Below are 23,599 nucleotides of genomic sequence, written 5' to 3'. Positions count from 1 at the left end.
GGTTTAAGAAATGAGCAGCAATTTTTTGAAAAAACACGATTATACATATTACGACACAACTGACATGACAAAACATGTTGAATTAAGCGAAATTAACCTCAGGCATGAAGATACACCACGAAGGCACATGGACTTGGACAGTGTCTGGACCGCCATTTCGAAATTTTAGGCACAACACGGCAAGATACGAAACTAGTTGGCTTCGCATGAGTCATGTTAATCCCAAGGCACGTAAGCACGACATAACGCACGACCATACTTTCCAAGTCAGCAAGTTTGCAAAAATGGTTTTTTTAATTATGAAAGTCATATCATTTAAATTGCATCATTAACTAACAAATAGTCATACCTGTATTAATCATGTTGATCTTGAAAACTAGCAACAACTAAACTGAAAATTCTATTTTTTGGTCTTCTTATTTTGACTTATAGTTTTATAAAAAACGAAAACAAAAGCCCTGAAAATTCACAATTTTTTTGTTAAAAAAGAAAATATAATTGCAAAATCGACCAATGGACTGTATGGTATGGTATGGTATGGCAGGCATTAGTTGTTAAAGGGTGTATCATCTTTTAGCAACATTGCAAAAAATTAGTCTAAATTAATGTTTACAATAATAAGGTAGTGAACTAAACTTTGAAAAGCTTAATGAAGCTTTCAGCTAAAGCTAGCATTTCAAAAACTTACCTTAGCAACTAAAATGCCATTTCAACTACCTAGATTTTTCATTTCATCTAGCGTCACGTTTCACCTAGCTAAATGCTAAAACGTAAAAAACACCACCTAGATTTGGTACAAAGTTTAAAAGTTTACTACATTCCAGGTATAATTTACAGCTCCATATCCGGAACTCCCATCAGTGTGTAGCTAGGGTCCATTTCTCCGAGCAATGGTATATACTCTGATCCTCTCACATGAACACCAAAGCAAGCTACAAAAAAAAGGAAAGCTCAATGTCAGGAACAAGGGGGAGAGTCAACACAGCTTCATCCACTAAATTTTGTTATCCTTTTCAATTAAGTTATTCTAAACTTGATAACAATTTAGATGCTGAAATGACTGCAGTTGCCCTTATTTTCAGTCAAGCATGTACTAAGGCTCTATTCTGTTCACCCTATTTCCACTTATTTCAGTAAAAATAAGTTCAGTTGTTCAGATAAGATAAGTTCAGGAAAAATAAGCGTATAACAAAAATAAGTTTTGATAAGTTCTAATACGTTCTAATAAGTTCAGATAACATAAGTAAAAATGAGGTGAATAGACGCAACCTAAGCCAACATACCGTTTTCTATTTTCATCACACTTTGAAGCATAATTTCCATTTTGAATTTCATATCATGGCTATCATCCATGTCTGGGACAATAATGGTCAGCTCCCTATGCAAATCACGTACAAATCTGCATATCTTGTCAGCAAAGTCAAGTTCCCCGTCTGATATTCGGCTAATAGCCAGTCTCATTAGCTCTCCTGTCAAGTCTGCAACCTGCACATGGATTGATTAAGCAGCCATGGCTACAAGTCTATTAGCTCTATTAGCTTAAAGACCCCCCCCCCACACAACAAAAGTAAAAAAACTAAACATATACTCTGTATGAGACTTCAGACACTGCAAATACTTGGGTATGGATGATAAGTAGAGAATTTTCGCAAAAGGTGGTCAACAAATGCCATAACCTAAAAAAAGCAGTAGAATTGAGTCATGTGTTATTTACCCCCAAAATGTAGTCAAGTATATTAATCTGCAGAGGCTCAATGGAAGAACCATTTAAATGTAAGAAAGTTGCATTTATCTCATCAAGATTCAGAAGAGTTCCAGTTCGGCAAAATTTGCAGAATGTTGCTGCTTCAACATATTCTTGTACCTGAAAACAATAGTCTTAATTATATACCTTGGTACAAAATTTAATTTAGTGTAAAAGAGGAATGGATTAGGTGCAAACCCCAGGTGAATATGCACGTCTCAGCTTCCAAAAGTCAGTCCCATTCAATTCTTTCACAAGTCGGGAGACATGTTGATCCCTCACGGCTTGTAGATCCTTCTCTGCTTTCTCTAGTACTTCATCTTTGTTATGTTTGCCAATTCTGTTGTCCAAAAAGAGTTCCTAAACATTAACCAACCATTACAAAATCCAATGCATACAGGAAACAATAGCAAAATGGGACAGACAAGGGGAAAAAACAAGAGTGAAATGGAAGTCCCCACAAAAACCCTACACAAATTTCAATGTGGAGTTTATAGCCACCTTTTTTAAACCCATCAAGGGTATAAAGATTACAACTAAGAGTACATGTTTAAATAGAATTCCTAACAGACAATAACCCTCGTGCAAAACAGCATGATCTTAAACAATGTGATGCAATATGACACATTTACCTGTGCACCTGAAAAATAACTTTTTTGCTGTTCATTGTGATATCACGGCTTGCTTTCACAACTCTCTCTCTCTTCTCATTCTACATAAAAATGATAACAAAAAATACAACAATAAGTTAGTTAGTTAGTTAGTTAGTTAGTTAGTTAATAACAAATGCACACAGCACAAAGATTTCCGAAGATGAAAGATCCAGCACAAACTGAGGAAAACAGGGACATTGGAAAAATCTGACGCAACTCGCCGTTAAAGGAGAAATATATTTTGCAATGAAGATTGGAGAAAAAACTATGCTGCTTTAATAAAGGTTCTAACTTCTGTAAATATATCGAGAAGGAAGAGATCTCCTCTCATCCAAAGCTAAATGGGGTGTAGCTAACAACGAGAATATAGGTTTTGGCAAGAAGCCTAATTCTCTATAACTGAGTGCTTTGGTCTGCTAGGAGAGATTGAAACAAAACAATCCCTTCTTCATGTGCCGAAGGACTGGCAGAGCGAAATCTGTGAGAACCTGCCCACTTCCAACCTTCTTTTCTTGCATGTCTACACATAAGTGGCCAAAAGCCAACTCCCCTTCCCTCACCACCCCAGTGGCACATTACCTTTGTCTTTTCCATCTAGACAACTGGTTCAGAAGAATTAAACAGGTCTTCCAAAATAATACTCCATAACATACTCTTTAGGTGCACCCTGTACGCTTCAAGTCACCTCTCGCGCCTCAGGTTCCTGCGATGACTTGGCAGAGGCCCTCGATAACTGCCACATATGCTAGAAGAGAGCAAGGGAAGCAGTAAAGCTAATTAAAGCAGAAGAAGACAAGTATTGGACAGCAGCAGACTGGACAGTAGCAAGCAACAACACCAACACCAACACCAACACTAGTAGTGGGTTGGGGGATAGTACAATTGTGAAGCAATTAAAAGGGAGAGGAGAGAGAGGAATGAGGATTGTGTTTTGTGTATTAGAAAGTAGAGAGTTGTGACCTAAAGTCCCTGCCTTGGACAGTAGTAGCCTCAAGCTGCTGAGTTATCCTTTTGAGCATTGTATGAAACTGATTTCCAGTAATATTAATCTAAATCGTTCCTGCCTATTAATTGAGTTTGTGTGTGGAATTGTGAGTCTATTACACTTGGTATCACAGCAATACGGTACTGGTGAAAGCCAGGAAGAATGGTGAACAGTAACTCGCAGCGAATCAAGACACTAGAAGAGGGAATCAGCAACATCAACACCAGATTTGAGGGGATTGAACACGACATCCAGCAAATGGCAGCAACAGCCGGGACCAAAGGAAACAATATCGTGCAGAGGTCGTTGGCCGAGAGTTTAAAATCGCCAGCGAAGAGGAGGCGAGAAAGAACGCGGAAACGGTGGAAGCAGCCACACGAAGGCTGGAAGGTAGAGTGAATCGTTTCCTAGAAGAGCAGACGCAAGCCATGGCAACCCTACAAAAAAACCAGGAGATATTTCAAGAGGAGTTGAGACTCTTGGTGGGAGGAAGGACTCACCGCCTGAAATGGTTCACCTTGAGAATCAACACTCAGAGACGAGATTTCAGAACCGGAGAAATCCAGAACGAGGCTCCGGGTTCGATGAGGAGCATCAGGTGTTCGAAGAGGGAGGATTCCAAGAAGATGGCGGTGGTCGTGGCCGAAGTGGGGGAAACTGATACCGAAAGTTGGAGGTGCCCCTGTTCGATGAAAGTGACATGGATGGCTGGATGGATTTTGAGGGGAGAAAAATTATTTAATATCTATCGTGAAAAGCTCAAGGCGGCGGTGGTGTCCATGGAAGGAAATGCACTAAGATGGTTTCAGTTTGAGAACCGGAGACGACCCATAAAGGGGTGGAGAGACCTAAAGAGCAGAGTAGTATTGGAGTTTCAGGCCTTCGGCGCGGGAACGGTACACGAGCAATGGTTGGCTATAACTCGGACCACCACCGTGGTGGAGTATCGACAGAAGCTATCTAGAAGTTACCGAGTTAGCTGCACCCTTGGAAGATAAGAGTCTTTTGTTTGGCCAGTTCGTTAATGGACTCAAGGATGGCATTGAGTAAGAACTCAGGTTATTAAACCCATTCACGCTAGAGAAGCGATGGAGGCCACGATTAGGGTTGGGGAATGAAACAGGGTCGCAACGCAAAAAAGGGTTATACGTGGACCAGCTAAAAGTCCAGCTCGTTCTCCCTTTTTCATCGAAGCCCAATAGCAAGTGCAGGCCAGATAGCAACATAAGCCCTAACAATAGTAATCAACACAACAACACAATCCTGCCCATATCAAGAGCAAGTGGGGCGGGTTCGGTTTGGGGGATCCGGGGGATCACAAGCTTCTAATCACCCACCCAAATCAACGGCTTCATCCAAAGTAAGTGAGGTCAAACGGCTATCGGAGAGAGAACTCCGAGAAAAACGAGCGGAAACGTAGGGGCGTCGGTCATCGGTGCCAGAAAAAAGAACTCAGTGTGTTACTAATATGTGCATCTTATATAGAGTTTTTACCCCTGTCCCTTAGTACTTTTCTACGTTAAATGAGCTTTTAGGAGCCATTTTTAGTACTAATCTGTGTTATGAGTGTGCCTTGAGTTTCAGGTTCGTTTAATGAGAAATTGGCCTCTTTAGGCTCGTTTCATGATGACATGGGCCACTACATGGTTCCAGAGTAGGTTCGGGATGATCATGGTCGACCTTGGGAGCCTAGGATGTCTTTGGTTGAGCCCCAAGAGTTAAACTCGATGGTACAAAAGAAGAACGGTGCGTTCTGCTAATCGCCCTACGACTGGAGGGCGAATGGAGAAAATCGGGCGAGCAAAAGGAGCATTTATATGTTTCAGCACGCGCCCGATCGCCCGATCGGGCAACTTCGCCCGGTGCCCATCGGGCGCCCATTCTGCAGCCACTGTGAGGCTTTTCACATCCGCCCGAACGGGCGGAATTTCGCCCGATCGACTTGATTGCGAGCCAAAAGCCCGATCGGGCGAGCGTCTTCCATATCGGGCGACGACAACCTCCGGCGCTTTTTCGCTTAATTTATTTTCGGTTTTTTTGTTTTGTTTTGGGAAGGACTATATAAACCAATCCCTTAGTTAATTTTGAGCATCTTATTTTCCAGCTTAGAACACTTAGTTTATTTTCATTACTTAGTTTATCCTCTCAATTGTTGCAAAAACACTTAGTTTTATTTTCAATCAAAAATTCAAGCTTTCATTATTCGTTCTTTGTTCCCTTAGGTATTATTTCTTACTTTTCTTTATTATTTTGGTTTAATCATGTTCCCAATTAATATGTTTGTCTTAGTTATTTGAAATATGTGTGAGTAGTTCCATTCTAGGCTTTTGGGAATCCATGAACCAATATGAAGGGATGATTAATTATTGTTGATTGTTGGTATTAGGTGTTAATTCCTATTGATTGCTTCCATTTACTTTATGATTAGATTTGAGCAGGTCTAATTGTATTAGTCTAGCAATATCAAATTAAGATTCGAGAGATGCAATTTGATGTTAAGGCTTGTTTCAATAGGTAGAATTGGGATTAATACGTAGCGAGAGCCTGTTAATTCTATGTCTATGATTAGTATCAATTCGAGAGAGCATGCTATTCTAATTAACTGTTTTATTGATATCGTTTATCATCCTGGATTGTTGTTCATTGGTGAACCGCTTGCCCTAGACCTTTAAATATCTGATTTATTCCTCTTTTATTATCGCCGTAGTTTTAATATACAAACCAACCCATATTCTTGTTTCCCAATAGTCTAAACCTTATATGTAATAGTAGAAAGAACGTTGTTTCCCTGTAGATTCGATCATGACTTCCCTTGCTATTTAACTAGTAATTTAGGTTTATCTTTGATAAGGTGATACGACTTTAGCCTGTCAGTTACTAGTGGCGGAAGACAGAGTTGGAGAACCACTAGGAGAGTATTACGAGGACTGGAGAGAGGAGGAACCGTCGTTAGAAGAAGAGCAGCCCACCAAGATTTTGCTCTATTCGGTGGCTGGTTTGACCAATCCAAAGACGATGAAGCTCTGAGGAGCGGTTAGCGGCGGGGAGGTGGTGGTGATGGTGGACCCCGGGGCCACCCAAAATTTCATCTCCTTGACAGCAGCGGAAAGACTAGCGGTTCTGATACACGAGTCGACCGTGTTTGGGGTTGCCTCGGGGAACGGAGAGAAGCAGTTAAGGGTAAGGGAATTTGTAGGGCGGTGAGTCTGAAACTGGAAGGCAGCTTAGCAATTGAGGATGACTATTCAGACTATTCTGAAGCAGTTAGGGGTAGATTCGTTGAACAGTTGAGAGACTATTCTGACTCTGAATCCGACTATCGGATTAGCAATCTATTCCATACAGATTCAGAGATGGGTGACCAAGCACCACCACCACCACCCCCACCTGTGCCAAGGCTTACAGACTATTCTAAGCCATGTCTGTCTGTGCTTCCCAAGGCGATCATGCCTTCTATTGCGGTCGAGAATTTCAAGATCGAACCCTAGCTGATAAATATGATTGAGAGACACCAATTCGGTGGGGAAAAGGGTGAAGATCCTAATCTCCATATTCAATCTTTCATTCAGTATTGTGCCACCATTAAGCAGAAGAATTTAACACCAGAGCAAACTATGGAGATACTCTTTCCATTTTCATTGAGTGGGAAGGCAAAGCTATGGATTAATAGTCTCAACCGCGCAGCTATGAAAATCACCGACTGAGATTCTTTGACTCTTGCTTTCTATGTGAAATACTTCCCACCTGAGAAGACGGCTCGTCTAAGGGGAGAGATAATTTCCATCAACCAACAAGCAGACGAGAGTTTGTTTGAAGTCTGGGAAAGGTTCAAGGATCTGCAGAGAGAGTGCCCACACCATGGTATGGATGACTGGTTCTTGATCCAACAATTTTACAACGGTCTGGGTAACGAGTCTAGAACCATTCTAGATTCTGCTGCTAGTGGTAGATTCATGCAACTGGAGGTGCCTAGAGCTTTAGAGGTGATTGAAGAGATGGCTATCCATAGTGCCCAATATGGGAATCCTAGAGGTTTTGCCGACCGGGGTGTTAAGCACGAGATGAACTCTATTGAACAACTTACTGCTCAGCTAACTGCCCTACATCACAAGCTGGATAATATACAGATCGCATCTTTCCAATCCACCCAACATGCTAGTGTCGCTGCAATGAGTACCCAATCTGCCAATGTCTGGAATAGTTGTGGGATGCAAGGTCATTATGCACAAGAATGCAGGAGCTCTATCGAACAATGCAATGCATTCCAGTTCTACAAGCAGAACAATCCATACTCCAACTCTTACAATGAGGGGTATAAAAACAGCCCCCTGCCATCATATAGGAGTACTAATGTTCGGAACCCCCATCAGATTCAACACCCTCCACCACCCTAACAACATTACCAACCACCACCACAGCAGTCATACCAACTGCGGAGTAACTACTGCCCGCAGTCTAGTGGACCACCTGGGTTTCCTCCACAACCTCAACCCACACAGTCTGATCCCATGCTTGTAGAGATGAGGAATATGATGTTGGAATTGCAGAGGTCTCTGAGCGAAAAGGATGACAAAATCGATCCCCTCACTGCTCATAACAAGATCATGGATAAACAGTTGGCACAAATGGCTACTACTCTTGCTGAGAGACCCCAAGGTCAACTCCCTTCACAGCCCGTGCACAGAGAGTTTGTAAATGCTGTCACTTTGCGGAGTGGATATGAGTATAATGGGCCGCCTATGACTATTGAAGGAGAGGTTGAAGTACCTATCAGTGATGGTGTGACAGAAGAAAGTGGGAAAGTGCTCAAGGAGAAGGAAGCTAGCACAAGGGTTGAGAAGAAAGTTGAAATACAAGTTCCGCCTATCAAACTTCCATTCCCTCACCGTCAGCTAAAGAACAAGCTAGACAAGCAGTTTGGTAAGTTCTTAGAAGTGGTATAGAATCTGCAGGTAACGGTCCCTTTCACTGAATTAATTACTCAAGTACCTGCATATGCTAAATACATGAAAGACATCTTGACTAGGAAGAGAGCATTTAGTGAGGTGGAGACTGTTGCATTTACTGAAGAGTGCAGTGCCTTACTACAAAATAAGTCTCCACCCAAGTTGAAGGACCCCGGGAGTTTCTCTATCCCGTGTAACATTGGCAATCTTTTTATTGACAAAGCCTTATGTGATTTAGGTGCCAGTGTTAGTGTCATGCCCCTGTCTGTCTGCACTAAGTTGAACATGGGTGATTTAAAAGTTACCAACATAACTCTGCAAATGGCGGATCGATCTGTAAAGTACCCCCTAGGTGTTCTAGAAGATGTGCCCGTTAGAGTAGGTAACTTTTTTATTCCTGTTGATTTTGTTGTGTTGGACATGGACGAGGACAGGCAGATTCCTATTATTTTAGGTCGACCTTTCCTACACACCGCGGGAGCAATCATAGATGTCAAGAATGGCAAGCTGATTTTAAATGTGGGGGATGACAAAGTTACTTTCAATTTAACCCATGTTGCTAAGAGTCCTATGGTAGAGGAGTCGTGTTGTTGAGTCAATGTTTCTAATGATTATTTCAATAATGAATTGACTCATACTAACTCTAACAATCCTTCGGAGAAAGCACGTGTTTCAAATTGTTTCGCAGGTGGAGGTGACCGGAATATCAACTGTTTGGCATGGGTTCGAAAGGAAGCACGACTTGATGATGCTGCGACCTAGAAGGCCGAAAGTTCTGTAAACGGTGGGCACCGTATTCATGATCGGGGTCGTGATTTGTCACTTCCCGCGCCACATAGCTTATTCAAGGCAATTGATTTGACACCAGATGGCACCATCTTTGGTGCCCCCATTCGATGAGTTGTCGTGGCTCTCAACCCCTTCTTTTCGTTGTCTGCGCATAAACTGAGATTGTGTAATGGGGACATTGCATCAATATAGGGGGATGAGTACTTCACTATCCATTTATTGCTTTCCGTAGTGTACTTTTTTTTTGCTTTCGTTTGTGTGTTTTAGTATAATTCTTGAGTAAGTGTGTGTTTCATTGTAGTTTTTGGTGTTAGAGAGGTGAGAAGAGGGTATTTTACGGTTTGGATGTTTAATGTTGTGCAGGTCTACGGCTCCAAGTTCGCAAAAGTGGAATTAAAGCTGAAACGGAGCAGTCTGCATTTCGCCCGACCCGGATCGGGCAAGGTGCGCCCAATCGGGCGCGTGTCGATATTAGAGAAAAGGTTGAAATTCGCCCGAACGGGCGATGGTTGCCCGATCGACTCCAATGGCGAGTAAATCGCCCGATCAGGCGACAATCCGCCCGATCGGGCGGTTGATGTTACAAGGTCAGGGGAAGGATTCTGGGGTGAAAAAGTCGAAGAATAATGGGTTTTGCATTTCGCTCGATCGGGCGCGCACAAATAGAAAGAAAAAGATGAAAAATCGCCCGATCGGGCGAAACGTGATTTCAGCGATATTAAGCACGGCTTCCCCTTCTATTCTTCACTTTCATCCTCTTCTTCAACTTATTTTCTCTCTCTTCCTCCCTTAAATTTGACAGGCTAAAGTCGTATTACCTAATCAAAAATAACCTAAGTCCACTAGCTAGGTAGCAAAGGAAGTCAGGATCAAATCCACAGGGAAACAGGCGTTCTTTCTACTATTAATCAGTTAATCTAGACTATTGGGAACAAGAGTTTGGTTGATGGTTTGCTAAGACTACGGCTATAATCAAACAATTAAGAATCAATATATTAAAGAATCCAGGGAATAGGTTCACCAACAAATAACAATCCAGGACGATAAACAATCACGATAATCAACAAAGTAATTAATTGGACTAGCATGCTCTCTCGAATCGATACTAATCATAGACTTAGAATTAAAGGGCTCTCGCTACGTATTAATCTTAATTCCACCTATTGACACAAGCCTAAACATCAAATTGCATCTCTCGAATCTTAACTTGATATTGAATGACTATTACAATTAAACCTACGCAAATCTAATTGCATAGTGAAATAAACCAATCAATAGGAATCAATTACAATGCCAACAATCATAATTATTCAATCATCCCTTCATATTATTCATGGATCCCCAACCAAAGAAATTAGACTACTCAAGCATGTTGACAATAAACAAAGTGATAATCATAATTGGAAACATTGTTAAAGCAATACAATGAATAAAAATAAGAGCAATACCTAATTCAAGAACAATGGAAAATGAAAGCTTCGATTTTTATTGAGAATTAAACTTAAGTGTTTGCATAAATTTGAGAGAAAACTAAGGCTTAAGCAAAATAAACTAAGGTTCAATACTGGAAATAAAAGGTACCTCCAAAATTAACCAAGCATTGTTTATATAGTTTGCCAAAATAAAGCCTAAAACACGGAAAAGAAATCACGCGAAAAGTTGCAGAGGTTGGCGTCGCCCGATCGGGCGATGTGCTCGATAGTCTGCCCGATCGGGCCAAATTCCGCCCGATCGGGCGGTCTGCGAAGTCTCAAGATACGCCTAAGTATGGGCGCCCGATCCGGGCCGGGCGAAGTGCGCCCGATCGGGCACGTATAGATGACTTCAATTTCTTCTTCTTTCCTCCCGATGGTCGCATTTCGCCCTCAGCTCACAAGGCGATTTGCAATCCTCAATATCCTTCGCCCATATCACCGAGTCTAACTCTCGGGGCTCAACCATAAGCATCTAAGGCTCCCGAAAATCGACGATAAAGGTCCCGAACTTCCTCGGACTCGTGTAGTGGCCTAAATCAACATGAAACGGGTCTAAAAAAAAGACAATCAAACCTGAAACTCAAGGCACACTCAATAACGCATATTAGTACTAAAAACGGCTCCTAAGAGCTCATTTGGCGCATAAAAGTACTTAGGGACGGGGGTAAAACACTATATAAAACACACATATCAAACTCTCCCAAGCTAGATCCTTGTTTGTCCCTAACCAAGGAAATCATCGATGAATACAAGACCAACTTCACCCCCAACATATTTCAAAATGAAAAATATAATTCAAGGCAAAATCCAACGAGCATGCATCAATGTCTACCAATCAAATCCACTCAATCACAAATCCTCCCTAACAATCGTCACGCAAAGCGAACCACAAGTGCACAATGGAATTCAAGACTAGTGCTCACACACTCGTCGCTCATTTATGTGGCGGATAAAAGATGTTCCCCCTCACTCTCCTCCCAACATATAAGTGAACAATGCCCTCCCAAACTCACAACACTCGTGTGTCTAGAAAAACATACACTCAACCTAGTAGTCGACTCGAAATGTGTCATGTCATAACTTGCATTGATAAACAACTATTTTCACATAAGTACGACTCTATGCACAAAGGTCGGAAGGTCGTCAAAGTTTGTAATGTTAGGCTTAGGTAAGGGCGTGGTAAATTTGGATAAAATGTGAGTTAAAAGCCTTGGCTTTGGGGAGCATAAATCCTAAATACAACCATGATCAACCAATATAATGACCATAACTCTCCCACTCAACACATGACAAAACAACAAATAGCCAACACCATACCTTCTTGCCATTTTTCACAATTGTAACCAATCACTCATAAGGATATGAATTTGCAAAACTTGATTGAAACAATACTTTGAACTTTTTATGAGAGTAATAGATTTTTCTCTCTCTTTTCTTTTTCAATCTCTTTTTTTTTCTTTCTTTTTAGAAACCTTCACATTTGTTTTATTCTTTCATCTCTTTCATTTTCGACTCATTTTTCAACAACAACCATGATAAGATGAACTCCTTTTTCAACACTCAATATGTGTGCTCAAAATGTAGCACACTACAACTCCCTCACCTCACTACTATGAGCTCCCCCAAGCTAGGCTTGGGACTAGTAACCAATGGGGTTTTCACAGGCTTGTAATGCGGCTAGTCACCGAATAAAGGGCATAAGCAACAACATGGGTAGAAAAAGAGGGAACAAATGTATCTACATTCATCTGAAGGCTACCTAAATAGAAAAATGCCTTCGTCCTCCACAATGTGCATGTATATGAGTCATAAAACACTACAACAGTTGCAAATCAATACTCAAAATCAAAGACACACCAGGAAGCTATCACACATCCTAACCAAGTCAACTAGTCAAGCACCAAGTCCACAAGTAGTTTGTCAGAGTTGACTCATGCTAAGGCATCAAAGTAATCGAATATTAAATCATGGCTAACACATCTACATTGCTCATCATCAATTACCAAGAATCAAAATAATTTCCAATCAAGGGACACAGGGAAGCATGATTTTGTATTCATCTAACGTATTTTTGTATTTTTTTTTTTCAAAGCAATAAACTAATCTAGAAAGCAATAAACACACCAAAACAAACACACAAAAATAAGTGAAATCTCAAAACATAGCCACCCAAAATCTCAAGCTCAGTACTGATAACATTTTGGGTCTCCTCCCTACCAAAAATTGTGAACCCCAGGAACCTGTAGAAAACAATAGGGACAGGGTGTTGTATCTTGGAAGCATGCAAGTGCTGCATACTACCGGGATTATCATTACCAGTCAGCTTTCCCCACATGGTACAGTTATTATGAGCACTACCAGACTTCCTACTAGGGGCAGTGGAAAAACCAAAAATTCCACCAAAATCAGCTATACTCAAGCTAACAGTACGGTTCATCAAGCGAAAATGAACCACGATACAATCCTATAACCATCTCTACGCAATTGCAAAGAACTCAGAAATTCCAAAGTCAATCGTCTAAATGTAAGACACAACATGCTATACATACTTTTCATGCCGACGCCATAAAAAACTCGTTTTACATCTTGTTCAATACCCATATCATGAAGAGATTTTTGACATATAAAACGAGTAGGGATTACCTCCCTCTTTTTGAGGTGGATGAAACGATCACGTTGCCACTCCGTAGTAAAAATAACGTCCGGAAAGTCTCGGTCGGCTTCGAATTGGGGCGGCGGTGGTGGTGGCGTCGGCTCACGAGCTCGGCTGGTCGAAGCCTCATGTTGGTTCCTTCCTTGTATGGTGCAATTTCTCTTTGGACGGCTAGACATAGTTAAAATCTGAATTTTTGGTGGTTTTTGAGTTTTTTGGTTGAATTTTTGGCGGTGGTGGTGCCCCTCCACCAAGACCTAAAGCCCAACCCTCACAAACTTCATTCCTCCATTAAACCCCAACCCTCACAAACTTCAATCCTTCATATCTTACTCAATCTTCCACCAAATTCAACACACCATACACCAAAATCTTCCTCTCATCATCCTCTACAACCTACTCCCAACTAATTTCAATTTCCTCCACTCTCCACCAAAACCCCAAATTCAACCAAAAACTCAAAAACCACCAAAAATTCAGATTTTAACCATGTTTAGCCGTCCAAAGAGAAATTGCACCATGCAAGGAAGGAACCAACATGAGGCTTCGACCAGCCGAGCTCGTGAGCCGACGCCACCACCATCGCCGCCCCAATTCGAAGCCGACCAGGACTTTCCGGACGTTATTTTTACTACGGAGTGGCAACGTGATCGGTTCATCCACCTCAAAAAGAGGGAGGTAATCCCTACTCGTTTTATATGTCAAAAATCTCTTCATGATATGGGTATTGAACAAGATTTAAAATGAGTTTTGTATGGTGTCGGCATGAAAAGTATGTATAGCATGTTGCGTCTTACATTTAGACGATTGACTTTGGAATTTCTGAGTTCTTTGCAATTGCGTAGAGATGGTTATAGGACTGTATCGTCGGTTCATTTTCGCTTGATGAATCGTAATGTTAGCCTGAGTATAGCTGATTTTGGTGGAACTTTTGGTTTTCCACAGCCCCTAGTAGGAAGTCTGGTCGTGCTCATAATAACTGTACCATGTGGGGAAAGCTGACTGGTAATGATAATCCCGGTAGTATGCAGCACTTGCATGCTTCCAAGATACAACACCCTGTCCCTATTGTTTTCTACAGGTTCCTGGGGTTCACAATTTTTGGTAGGGAGGAGACCCAAAATGTTAGGAGTACTGAGCTTGAGATTTTGGGTGGCTATGTTTTAGAGGGGGGGAGAGGTATACCATGAACTTAGCACATCATATGGCCTCCCAACTTTATTCTATAGTCACTAGCACGCACACCACCCGTATCGCCATTGGTGGGTTGATCACCCACATCGCTATGGCCACAGTTGGATTCGTAGAGGCTAACCAAACTCCGGTTTTGGGTAGCAATTTGCTAGACTTGACCTATTTTGCTGGACTTCGCCGCCTACAGGGTGAGCATGGGTTGTTTAGGCCGGGTGCCATGTTTTGGATGTTCGAAGGGAACAGGCTTTTCACCTTGCCTGACCCGCAGGGCCGCACCCGTTTCAGACCGGGTCAGGCTCACTATTTATATGTTGGATTTGAGGATGAGCAGCAGCCTGACCCGCAGCCACAGCCTGACCCACAGCCAGAGCCCCACCAGTTTGAGCCCGGGCCTCGCACCTACTTTAGGAGGGGTCGTCGAGGGGATGAGGGGAGGCCACAGGGTAGGCCTACACCAGAGGAGGACCAGAGGTCCGTTCATGAGAGGTTAGGGAGGCTTGAGATTGGTTTTCATGAGTTCGCGAGTGATCACCAGAGGGCCATGTTCCCTATCTATGATCAGTACGCCAGGCAGGGCTACATTGCTCCGGATGCTCAGCACCCTTCCTGGTTTACCTATCCCGCGGAGGGATATGGAGCTCCCGGTTCTATGGGCACCTTCACACCCACCTACTACGGTGGGTATGGAGCGGGCACTAGCGGTTATGGTGGTCGAGGTGGTGATGACGGTAATGATGGTGATGATGGTCAAGGCCATCAATGATGCTGAGGAGAATCGAGATGGTTTGATACCCCTTGAGCCAATGAGGACATTGTCTGATTTAGCTTGGGAGGGTGTTTCACTCACTTGTACATTTTAGGTATATTTTCTTTTTCTTTTTGGTTTTACTTATTTTTGTGTGTTTGTTTTGGTGTGTTTATTGCTTTCTAGATTAGTTTATTGCTTTGAAAAAAAAAAATACAAAAATACGTTAGATGAATACAAAATCATGCTTCCCTGTGTCCCTTGATTGGAAATTATTTTGATTCTTGGTAATTGATGATGAGCAATGTAGATGTGTTAGCCATGATTTAATATTCGATTACTTTGATGCCTTAGCATGAGTCAACTCTGACAAACTACTTGTGGACTTGGTGCTTGACTAGTTGACTTGGTTAGGATGTGTGATAGCTTCCTGGTGTGTCTTTGATTTTGAGTATTGATTTGCAACTGTTAGTAGTGTTTTATGACTCATATACATGCACATTGTGGAGGACGAAGGCATTTTTCTATTTAGGTAGCCTTCAGATGAATGTAGATACATTTGTTCCCTCTTTTTCTACCCATGTTGTTGCTTATGCCCTTTATTCGGTGACTAGCCGCATTACAAGCCTGTGAAAACCCCATTGGTTACTAGTCCCAAGCCTAGCTTGGGGGAGCTCATAGTAGTGAGGTGAGGGAGTTGTAGTGTGCTACATTTTGAGCACACATATTGAGTGTTGAAAAAGGAGTTCATCTTATCATGGTTGTTGTTGAAAAATGAGTCGAAAACGAACGAGATGAAAGAATAAAACAAATGTGAAGGTTTCTAAAAACAAAGAAAAAAAAAGAGATTGAAAAAAAAAAAAAAGAGAAAAATCTATTACTCTCATAAAAAGTTCAAAGTATTGTTTCAATCAAGTTTTGCAAATTCATATCCTTATGAGTGATTGGTTACAATTGTGAAAAATGGCAAGAAGGTATGGTGTTGGCTATTTGTTGTTTTGTCATGTGTTGAGTGGGAGAGTTATGGTCATTATATTGGTTGATCATGGTTGTATTTAGGATTTATGCTCCCCAAAGCCAAGGCTTTTAACTCACATTTTATCCAAATTTACCACGCCCTTACCTAAGCCTAACATTACAAACTTTGACGACCTTCCGACCTTTGTGCATAGAGTCGTACTTATGTGAAAATAGTTGTTTATCAATGCAAGTTATGACATGACACATTTCGAGTCGACTACTAGGTTGAGTGTATGTTTTTCTAGACACACGAGTGTTGTGAGTTTGGGAGGGCATTGTTCACTTATATGTTGGGAGGAGAGCGAACGGGTATATCTTTTATCCGCCACATAAATGAGTGACGAGTGTGTGAGCACTAGTCTTGAATTCCATTGTGCATTTGTGGTTCGCTTTGCGTGACGATTGTTAGGGAGGATTTGTGATTCAGTGGATTTGATTGGTTGAAATTGATGCATGCTCGTTAGATTTTGCCTTGAATTATGTTTTTCATTTTGAAATATGTTAGGGGTGAACTTGGTCTTGTATTCATCGATGATTTCCTTGCTTAGGGACAAGCAAGGATCTAGCTTGGGGGAGTTTGATATGTGTGCTTTATATAGAGTTTTACCCCCGTCCCTTAGTACTCTTATGCGTCAAATGAGCTCCTAGGAGCCGTTGTTAGTACTAATATGCGTAATTGAGTGTGCCTTGAGTTTCAGGTTTGATTATGAGAAATTGGTATTTTTAGACCCGTTTCATGGTGATTTAGGCCACTACACGAGCCCGAGGAAGTTCGGGACCTTTATCGTCGACTTTCGGGAGCCTTAGATGCTTATGATTGAGCCCCGGGAGTTAGACTCGGTGATATGGGCGAAGGATATTGAAGATTGCAAATCGCCCTTTGGGCCCGATCGGGCGCATTTCTCCCGGTCCGGATCGGGCGGCCAAAAGAGAGCAGTTGTGAACCTTTCGCAAACCGCCCGATCGGGCGGAATTTGGCCCGATCGGGCCGAATGTCGAGCACTTCGCCCGCTCGGGCGAAGCGTCGCTTGATCGGGCCACGCCAACCTCCAGCAGATTTTCGCGAGCTTTATTTCCGTTTTTTTAGTATTGGTTTGGGCAAGCTATATATTCTAAGCCCTTTTATTTTTAGTGATATATATTATTCTAGTTTCTAATACTTAGTTTATTTCTAGTTTTCTCTCTAATTGTTCAAATACTTAGTTTTTAATTCCAAGTAAAAATTCAAGCTTTATTATTTATTTGTTCTTCAATTCGGTATTACTTCTTACTTTAATTTATTTTATTGCTTTAATCATGTTTTCCATTATGTTAATTGCGTTGTTATTTATTATCATGAGTGAGTAGTTTAATTTCTAGGGTTTAAGGGGATCCATGAATGCATGATTGGGATTATATGTGGACTTGATATTTGATTGATTGATTATAATTTCTATAGCTTATCATTATTGCTCGTCAATTCTGTTCGGCCGGACTATTTTGATTTGAGTTTGATTAACCTTAGATTATGCGCCGAGAGTTATAAATCTGATGTTTTTGGTCTGTGGCTATTAGATAGGAATTATTTCTAGTACATAGCGAGAGCCTGCTAGTTGTTTTATCCAAAGGAATTCATAAGATTCGAGAGATGCATGTTTTCCTAGTTATGATTGTTGATTGATTGTTATTGTCCGTTGTCCAATCCCGGTCTGCATTTATGGTGAACCGCTGCCCTAGATTCCCTTAATATTGTTAATTTTCGATTTGATTACTTGTTTTAGTTTAATACTCAAACCAACCCCACTCTTGTTACCAGTAGTCTAGATTAGTTAATTAATAGTAGAAAGAACGTCTGTTTCCCTGTGGATACGATCCCTGCTTCCCTTACTATATTTTTAGTTAGTGAACGTTAGGTTTATCTTTGATAGGAGTGCGATTTAGCTTGTCACTAGCTCATAGGTGTAAAACCAGTCTCTATTAAGTGACATGTGAAATGTACAACCAGAATCAAGAATTCATTCATTTCTAGATCTTTGTTCGATGTCAGCCGCTAATAAAATCTACCCGTCTGAATCGGTCTCAACAATACCAGTTTTTGCATGTGTTTCGGGTTGTTTACCTTTACCCGACTACCCGTTACCAGGGTCACCTAATACGTAGTACGATTTAGTACAGAAACGTAATACGAGTACGGAATACGAGAGGTGGTCGTGTTTGTAATGCGTTTTGATTAATTTTAAATACGGTTTTCGGTAACATAATACGATTTCATTTAAATTTGAAAAAAAAAATCATAAAACAGAAGGATAAAAACTGCCATCTCGTAACTTGTGAGGAGTAATGAAGGAAATGTTAAAGATTCCTTCCAAAAATAAAAGAAAAAAAAAATCAGCCACAAACAGCTGTCTTCCTATCAAAAAAAATTAAAAAATAAAAAATAAAAAACACAGCTATATCTCGTAAAGAGTAAAGACAAAAGCTAAACCTAATTTCCCCACCTCATTCTCTTCACCTTCCTCTTTCTTTCTCCCTCCTCCATTTTCACGCCTACATTCTCCATTCTCCAATTTCGTGATGAAGCTTCAAAATAAAAATAGCGATTCGGCGAAAAACACTAGAAATCGATACACTCGATTATTGGGTCGAATTAGATCGATTTCGTACTCGTATTAGTACGAATCGTACTAAATCGGAGTACGAACAGGCACCGGTACTCTTATTAGTACGAATCGTACTAAATCGGAGTACGAACAGGCACCGACCGTATTATATTACTTCTCTATCTTGTTTATTTGTCAGTTTAAAACACTCAGCGATTTCATGTCCTTTTTTCTTGCAATAACGACAAAACTTAGAATTTTTTTCTCTAGATTTTGATTTGAACCTATTTTTACTCGTATTTCCTTTTTCAAAATTTCTCCCTCGAACAACCAAGCCTTCACCCGAATATTCAGACTTTATTTCAGAGTCAAATTTTTCTTTAGATAATAGGTGTGACTTGACATCTTTAAAGACCAAGGTAACATAATTACCATATAACATGATTTCTTTAAAGTGTTTATATGAGGGTGGAAGTGAAACAATAAGTAAAATAGCTTAATCTCATCTTTGATCGTGACATCTAAATTCTCCAAATCAATTAAAATAGAATTAAACTCATTAAGATGAGTTTGGATTGGGGTACCTTCCGACATACGGAGTGTAAAGAGACGTTCCTTGAGACGAAGTTTGTTCGCAAGACTTTTGGTCATATAAAGAGATTCTAATTTAGCCCAAATACTTGCAGCAGACTTCTCATTTATAACCTCACGCCAGTGTTTAAAAAAGCGCGCTTAAGCCCTGAAGCTCGAAGCTCGAAGCTCTAGGGCAAAACGCTTAATTAGGTCTGAGCGAAGCTCTTGTGATTAAGCCCGCCGAAGCGCGCTTAAGCGCATGAAGCCCGCGAAGTGCAAAAAGCACGCTTTTGGCGCTTCATTGAAATTCTTTTTTTTATTATTATTATTTTACGTTAAAAGCTTTTTTATATGTTGTTATTGTGTTTTGGACCACTCTCTATTAATCCTTAATAATAGAAAGTATACCAACGGTCCAAAAAAGAAGAAAAGAGAAGACAACAGTCACAACAGCCGACCCTAGCTTCTAGCTTCTGGATAAACACTATGTTATATGCTTTATTTTTGTTAAAGCAAGGAGTAATATGTTTTTGTTAAAGCAAGGAGTAATATATTTTTGGAAGCAAATCTGATGTTTATATAATTTTGTGGTTATTTTAGTAAGATATATATTCATAATAGTAAAAATCTTTAATTCTTAAAAAGTGCGCTTCACTTCGATGAAGCCCGCGCCTTGCGCTTGCGCTTAAGCTCTAGGACTCATATCGCTTTAGTGCGCTTTGCGCTTTTTTATACACTGCCTCACGCAACACCTCGCGAGACAAACATAATTTAATTACAGACAACGCCTTTTCATCTATATCTTCCCATTGTTCATCTGTCATAGTGGATGACTTTTTAGACTGACCATCTAAAGCCTTCTTTAAACCATTCTGAGTAAGAACGGCTTGCATTTGGACTCGCCAAATTGCAAACCTAATTTTACCGTCAAACTTCTCAATGTCAAATTTTGTGTGACATTATAAAAAAAAATCTTAGTTGAATATAAAAAAGCTTTGGTGCCAATTTGTAGGGATTCAGAGTGTGCGGAAACGATAAAATTCAACCAAAGATTAAGAGAAATTATGAAAGACGATAAATATAATAAAATGGGAAATAGGAAATAGAGAAAAGCTTGTAAATGAAGTAAATGTAATTGCAGTGGATTAAACATATTTACATGAGCATTTATACTCAAACTAAAAAATAATAATCTAAAAATAACTTCAACATTTATGGCGTACATAAAGCAACACCTTATGAAAATTGCCAAGAATGAAAAGCCTATTTTTGTGAATAAGATAAAAATAGGAAGAACATGTTCCACACTTTACGTGGAATGGGGAGGCACACAATATTATTCCAACAAAACTGATTTCCAGTAATATTAATCTAAATCATTCCTCCCTACCACTAGTGTTTGTGTGTAAATTGTGAGTCTATTACAGTTCCCTCATAGAATGTGCCTCGCCTAAAAAAACAAAAAATTAAAAATTACCCCAATCGCCTAGGAGAGCCTTTTTTTTGCACTGCACAATTAAAAATTAGTCTAAACTTCTTTTGGGATGGTAAAGATGATCTTATCTTCCAATTCTCTCTCTTAATATTTACAAAGTTTTTACCTATAATGTTAAAATGTTTCTTTTTCTTGTGTTTATGTATACATAAATGTAAAGCTCCACAACCAAACAAGTAAAATCAGCTCCACCAAGTTAGTAATGGATGAGATAAGATACTGTATACTATATTTGACCCTTGTACAAAAGACGTTCTAGGTTAGAATTATTTCAAATCCATGTCATTATTGGAATTCCCACAAATTTACAACAGCCTAGATACGTCCGAAAATACTCCTAAAACAAGCACTGCCATCTTGTCAACCATATCAGCACACTACAAAACCTCACTAAGAGACATGCAGTAATCCTATGACTTCATCTTTGGACCTTGTCCATATCAATAAACCTCCTCTGTGAAAAAAAGAAAAGGATATGAGAGATTTTCTCGTCCTACAGTCTTACTTGTAGATCATCCCTAAATATTACCAGTAAGATACTATTTAAAAGTTGCACGGCCTTCTAGGAGCTAAACTGGCAAACTCTCTTATTCAAATCTCCAAGTGTAGGTTCTTCACCCTTTTCCAACCTACTTTGAAGTGAGACAACTTTTCCAATTCCATCAAATATATAAAATTTGCATTTCCAAAGTGTGATGAATAACAGGGTATTCTCATTAAATCAGTTTAGGACTTAACTAAACGCCTTAATAGAGAAAATGGTGGTAGAAAAATCAAGCTAAACCTGTCCATTATAACATCCTTTCACACTTACCGGTCACCACCCAAACTTCAATTTGAAGAGAACATTGGAGAGAAAGAGCGTGAAAGTTATGATGTAATTGATACATGCAGCATAATTTTTTGCCCGTTATTTTTTATTAGCATGAGAGGATATTCTTGGGCTAGCCTGAATACCTAATTCCAACTCCATGTCATCCAAACCCTCTTGAAATAATTCCTAGGCATCTACAACTACCTAAATACAATTACGTCAAAATGCTCGAAAAACACGCCTTTTAGTCCTCCACAATGATCAGTTGTAACAAATAAGGCAATGGGACTCTCTTCACTCAATATTTTTCGATTATCCATACACATCAATAGTACATCACTCTGAAATGCAACAAAGCCTTTCCAATACACTAAAAAGTTTCACCGGGACAAATGCAGTATTTACGATACCTCGTCTTAGAAGTCAGACCTTGGTCCATATCAATAAACTGCCATTACAGTATTAGGGAAAACAACAATTTCTCTCATCCCACGCTTACACTGTTATCTAATGCATAGCCACCCAGATATTATTAGCGAATTGCAAGGACTTCTAGTAGGCTAGTAGCAAATAGCTGGACCCTGTCAAGCAATAAATAACAAACTGGCCCTCGTTCAAATCTCCTAAATGCAGTCTTCTTAACGTTTTCAACCCAAATTGAAGCGAGTCAGCTTCCCCAATACTCCTATCATTAGAAGTAATAAATAAACAAATAATAATCCCATCTCCAAAGCATGTATCAGGACATTCGAATTCAATCGTTTCAGGGCTCCAATGAAGATACACAAAAATGAGGTTAACAAAACCATCAAGCTAAACCTGGCCTGTATAACACTCCATTCACACATTCAACACCAATGTCAGACAAACTGAGACTTCGAGAGTATCACAGTAGTCTAATTCAATCAATTAATGCCCAGCTTGATGATGAAACTTAAGCTAATCATGCTCTTTATAACACTCCATTTACAAAATCTAAAACTCAAATTTGCAGAAAACATTAGAGAGAAACTTACAAGATTGTTGAGATAGTCAGCATATTTGCTAAAAGCGTCAGTTAAAGAGGCGTCAGTAGTCATCATCCTAGGCTTCTTTGCTACACTTTCCCACCTTGCTCCCGCCACTGTTGCAACGAAGTTTAGAGACGGTGACAATAACCCAGTGTAGGAAATCAGTAACAATTGGAAAGGGTTTTAGGGTTTAAGAGTGACAATTTCCGACGCGAATTATGGAGGAGAGCTAGGGTTTGCCAAATGAAATTGGGGATAATTCGAAGAGGCACAAATTGAGGGAAAGAGAAACTTACAGTTAGGGAGGCGAGAGGGCTTAGGTTTTGAGGCCATCAGAGCGAGCTTCTGGATTGCTGTTGCCGCATACATGTATGTGTGTTGTTTTTTTTGAAGTGCAATGTGGGATGAAAAACCCAAAAGAGTAACAAAATAACAATAAGTAAAATTAAATTAAAAAAATATATATATAAAAGAAAAGGAGGGAAATATTAATAACCATACACGCCAGAGTCACTCTAGTCCTCCAATAAAACGTATCGAAAACATGTAGGTGCTGCCTCCAAGGGTACCATATTCGGGACTAATCCTGCTTCATGGTTGGCTAGCCAGTACGCAGCTCGGTTAACCTCTCTATATATGGTAAGTTGGTAACTTCCCAATATGGTTTATCTATCTTTGAGTTGCAGCGAGTAATAATATATGTGGTGTGTCCTTTGAAACTACCTAAACTCAATTCATCACATTATTGCCCAAATTGAATGACAGATGTTTCTATTGTACTCGTGTTGTGTAGGTATCATGCAGCTCTTGTTTTGGTTGATCGAAAATATTGATAATTCTTCTCGAAGATGGTAGTGGGTACACAATAAAACTATGTTACGTAAGTTATCTTGATATATTGGTAGAGAACATCTCTGTATGTAT

At 40.2% G+C, this 23,599-nt stretch overlaps 1 protein-coding gene and 1 non-coding gene across 5 annotated transcripts; both read right to left on the bottom strand.

Annotated features, from left to right (window-relative positions):
- Positions 1-551: 551 nt before the first annotated feature.
- On the bottom strand, positions 552-23,109 carry LOC110806168 (uncharacterized). Of its 4 annotated transcripts, XM_022011796.2 has the most exons (7): positions 22,972-23,103; positions 22,682-22,788; positions 2,377-2,456; positions 1,943-2,084; positions 1,715-1,864; positions 1,284-1,485; positions 552-932 (listed from the first exon to the last, which is right to left on the bottom strand). In XM_022011796.2, the coding sequence occupies exons 1-7, from the start codon at positions 23,042-23,044 to the stop codon at positions 832-834; spliced, it is 855 nt and encodes a 284-aa protein (XP_021867488.1). In that variant the 5' UTR covers positions 23,045-23,103; the 3' UTR covers positions 552-831. The 4 variants fall into 4 exon arrangements, with proteins under 4 accessions (XP_021867488.1, XP_056697091.1, XP_056697090.1 ...); XM_056841113.1 differs by lacking the exon at positions 2,377-2,456 and having other exon boundaries at positions 22,972-23,109; XM_056841112.1 differs by lacking the exon at positions 2,377-2,456 and having other exon boundaries at positions 1,943-2,104.
- Positions 7,141-7,247, bottom strand: LOC130471126 (small nucleolar RNA R71). The gene has a single exon (XR_008931795.1). It is a non-coding gene; the product is annotated as a small nucleolar RNA R71 (small nucleolar RNA).
- Positions 23,110-23,599: the final 490 nt, after the last annotated feature.

This window comes from Spinacia oleracea, chromosome 3 (assembly GCF_020520425.1).
Source record: "Spinacia oleracea cultivar Varoflay chromosome 3, BTI_SOV_V1, whole genome shotgun sequence".
Classification (NCBI taxonomy): Eukaryota; Viridiplantae; Streptophyta; class Magnoliopsida; order Caryophyllales; family Amaranthaceae; genus Spinacia; species Spinacia oleracea.
This window is presented reverse-complemented; position numbering and strand designations above follow the sequence as displayed.

Excerpts from the sequence above, each read along its gene's own strand:
- LOC110806168 (XM_022011796.2), bottom strand. The coding sequence starts at position 23,044 with ATGTATGCGGCAACAGCAATCCAGAAGCTCGCTCTGATGGCCTCAAAA. Across the intron at positions 2,085-2,376 it reads GTTATTTTTCAGGTGCACAG|AATTGGCAAACATAACAAAG; the intron begins GTAAATGTGTCA and ends TTTGGACAACAG. Across the intron at positions 1,486-1,714 it reads TACTTGACTACATTTTGGGG|GTTGCAGACTTGACAGGAGA; the intron begins GTAAATAACACA and ends ATCCATGTGCAG.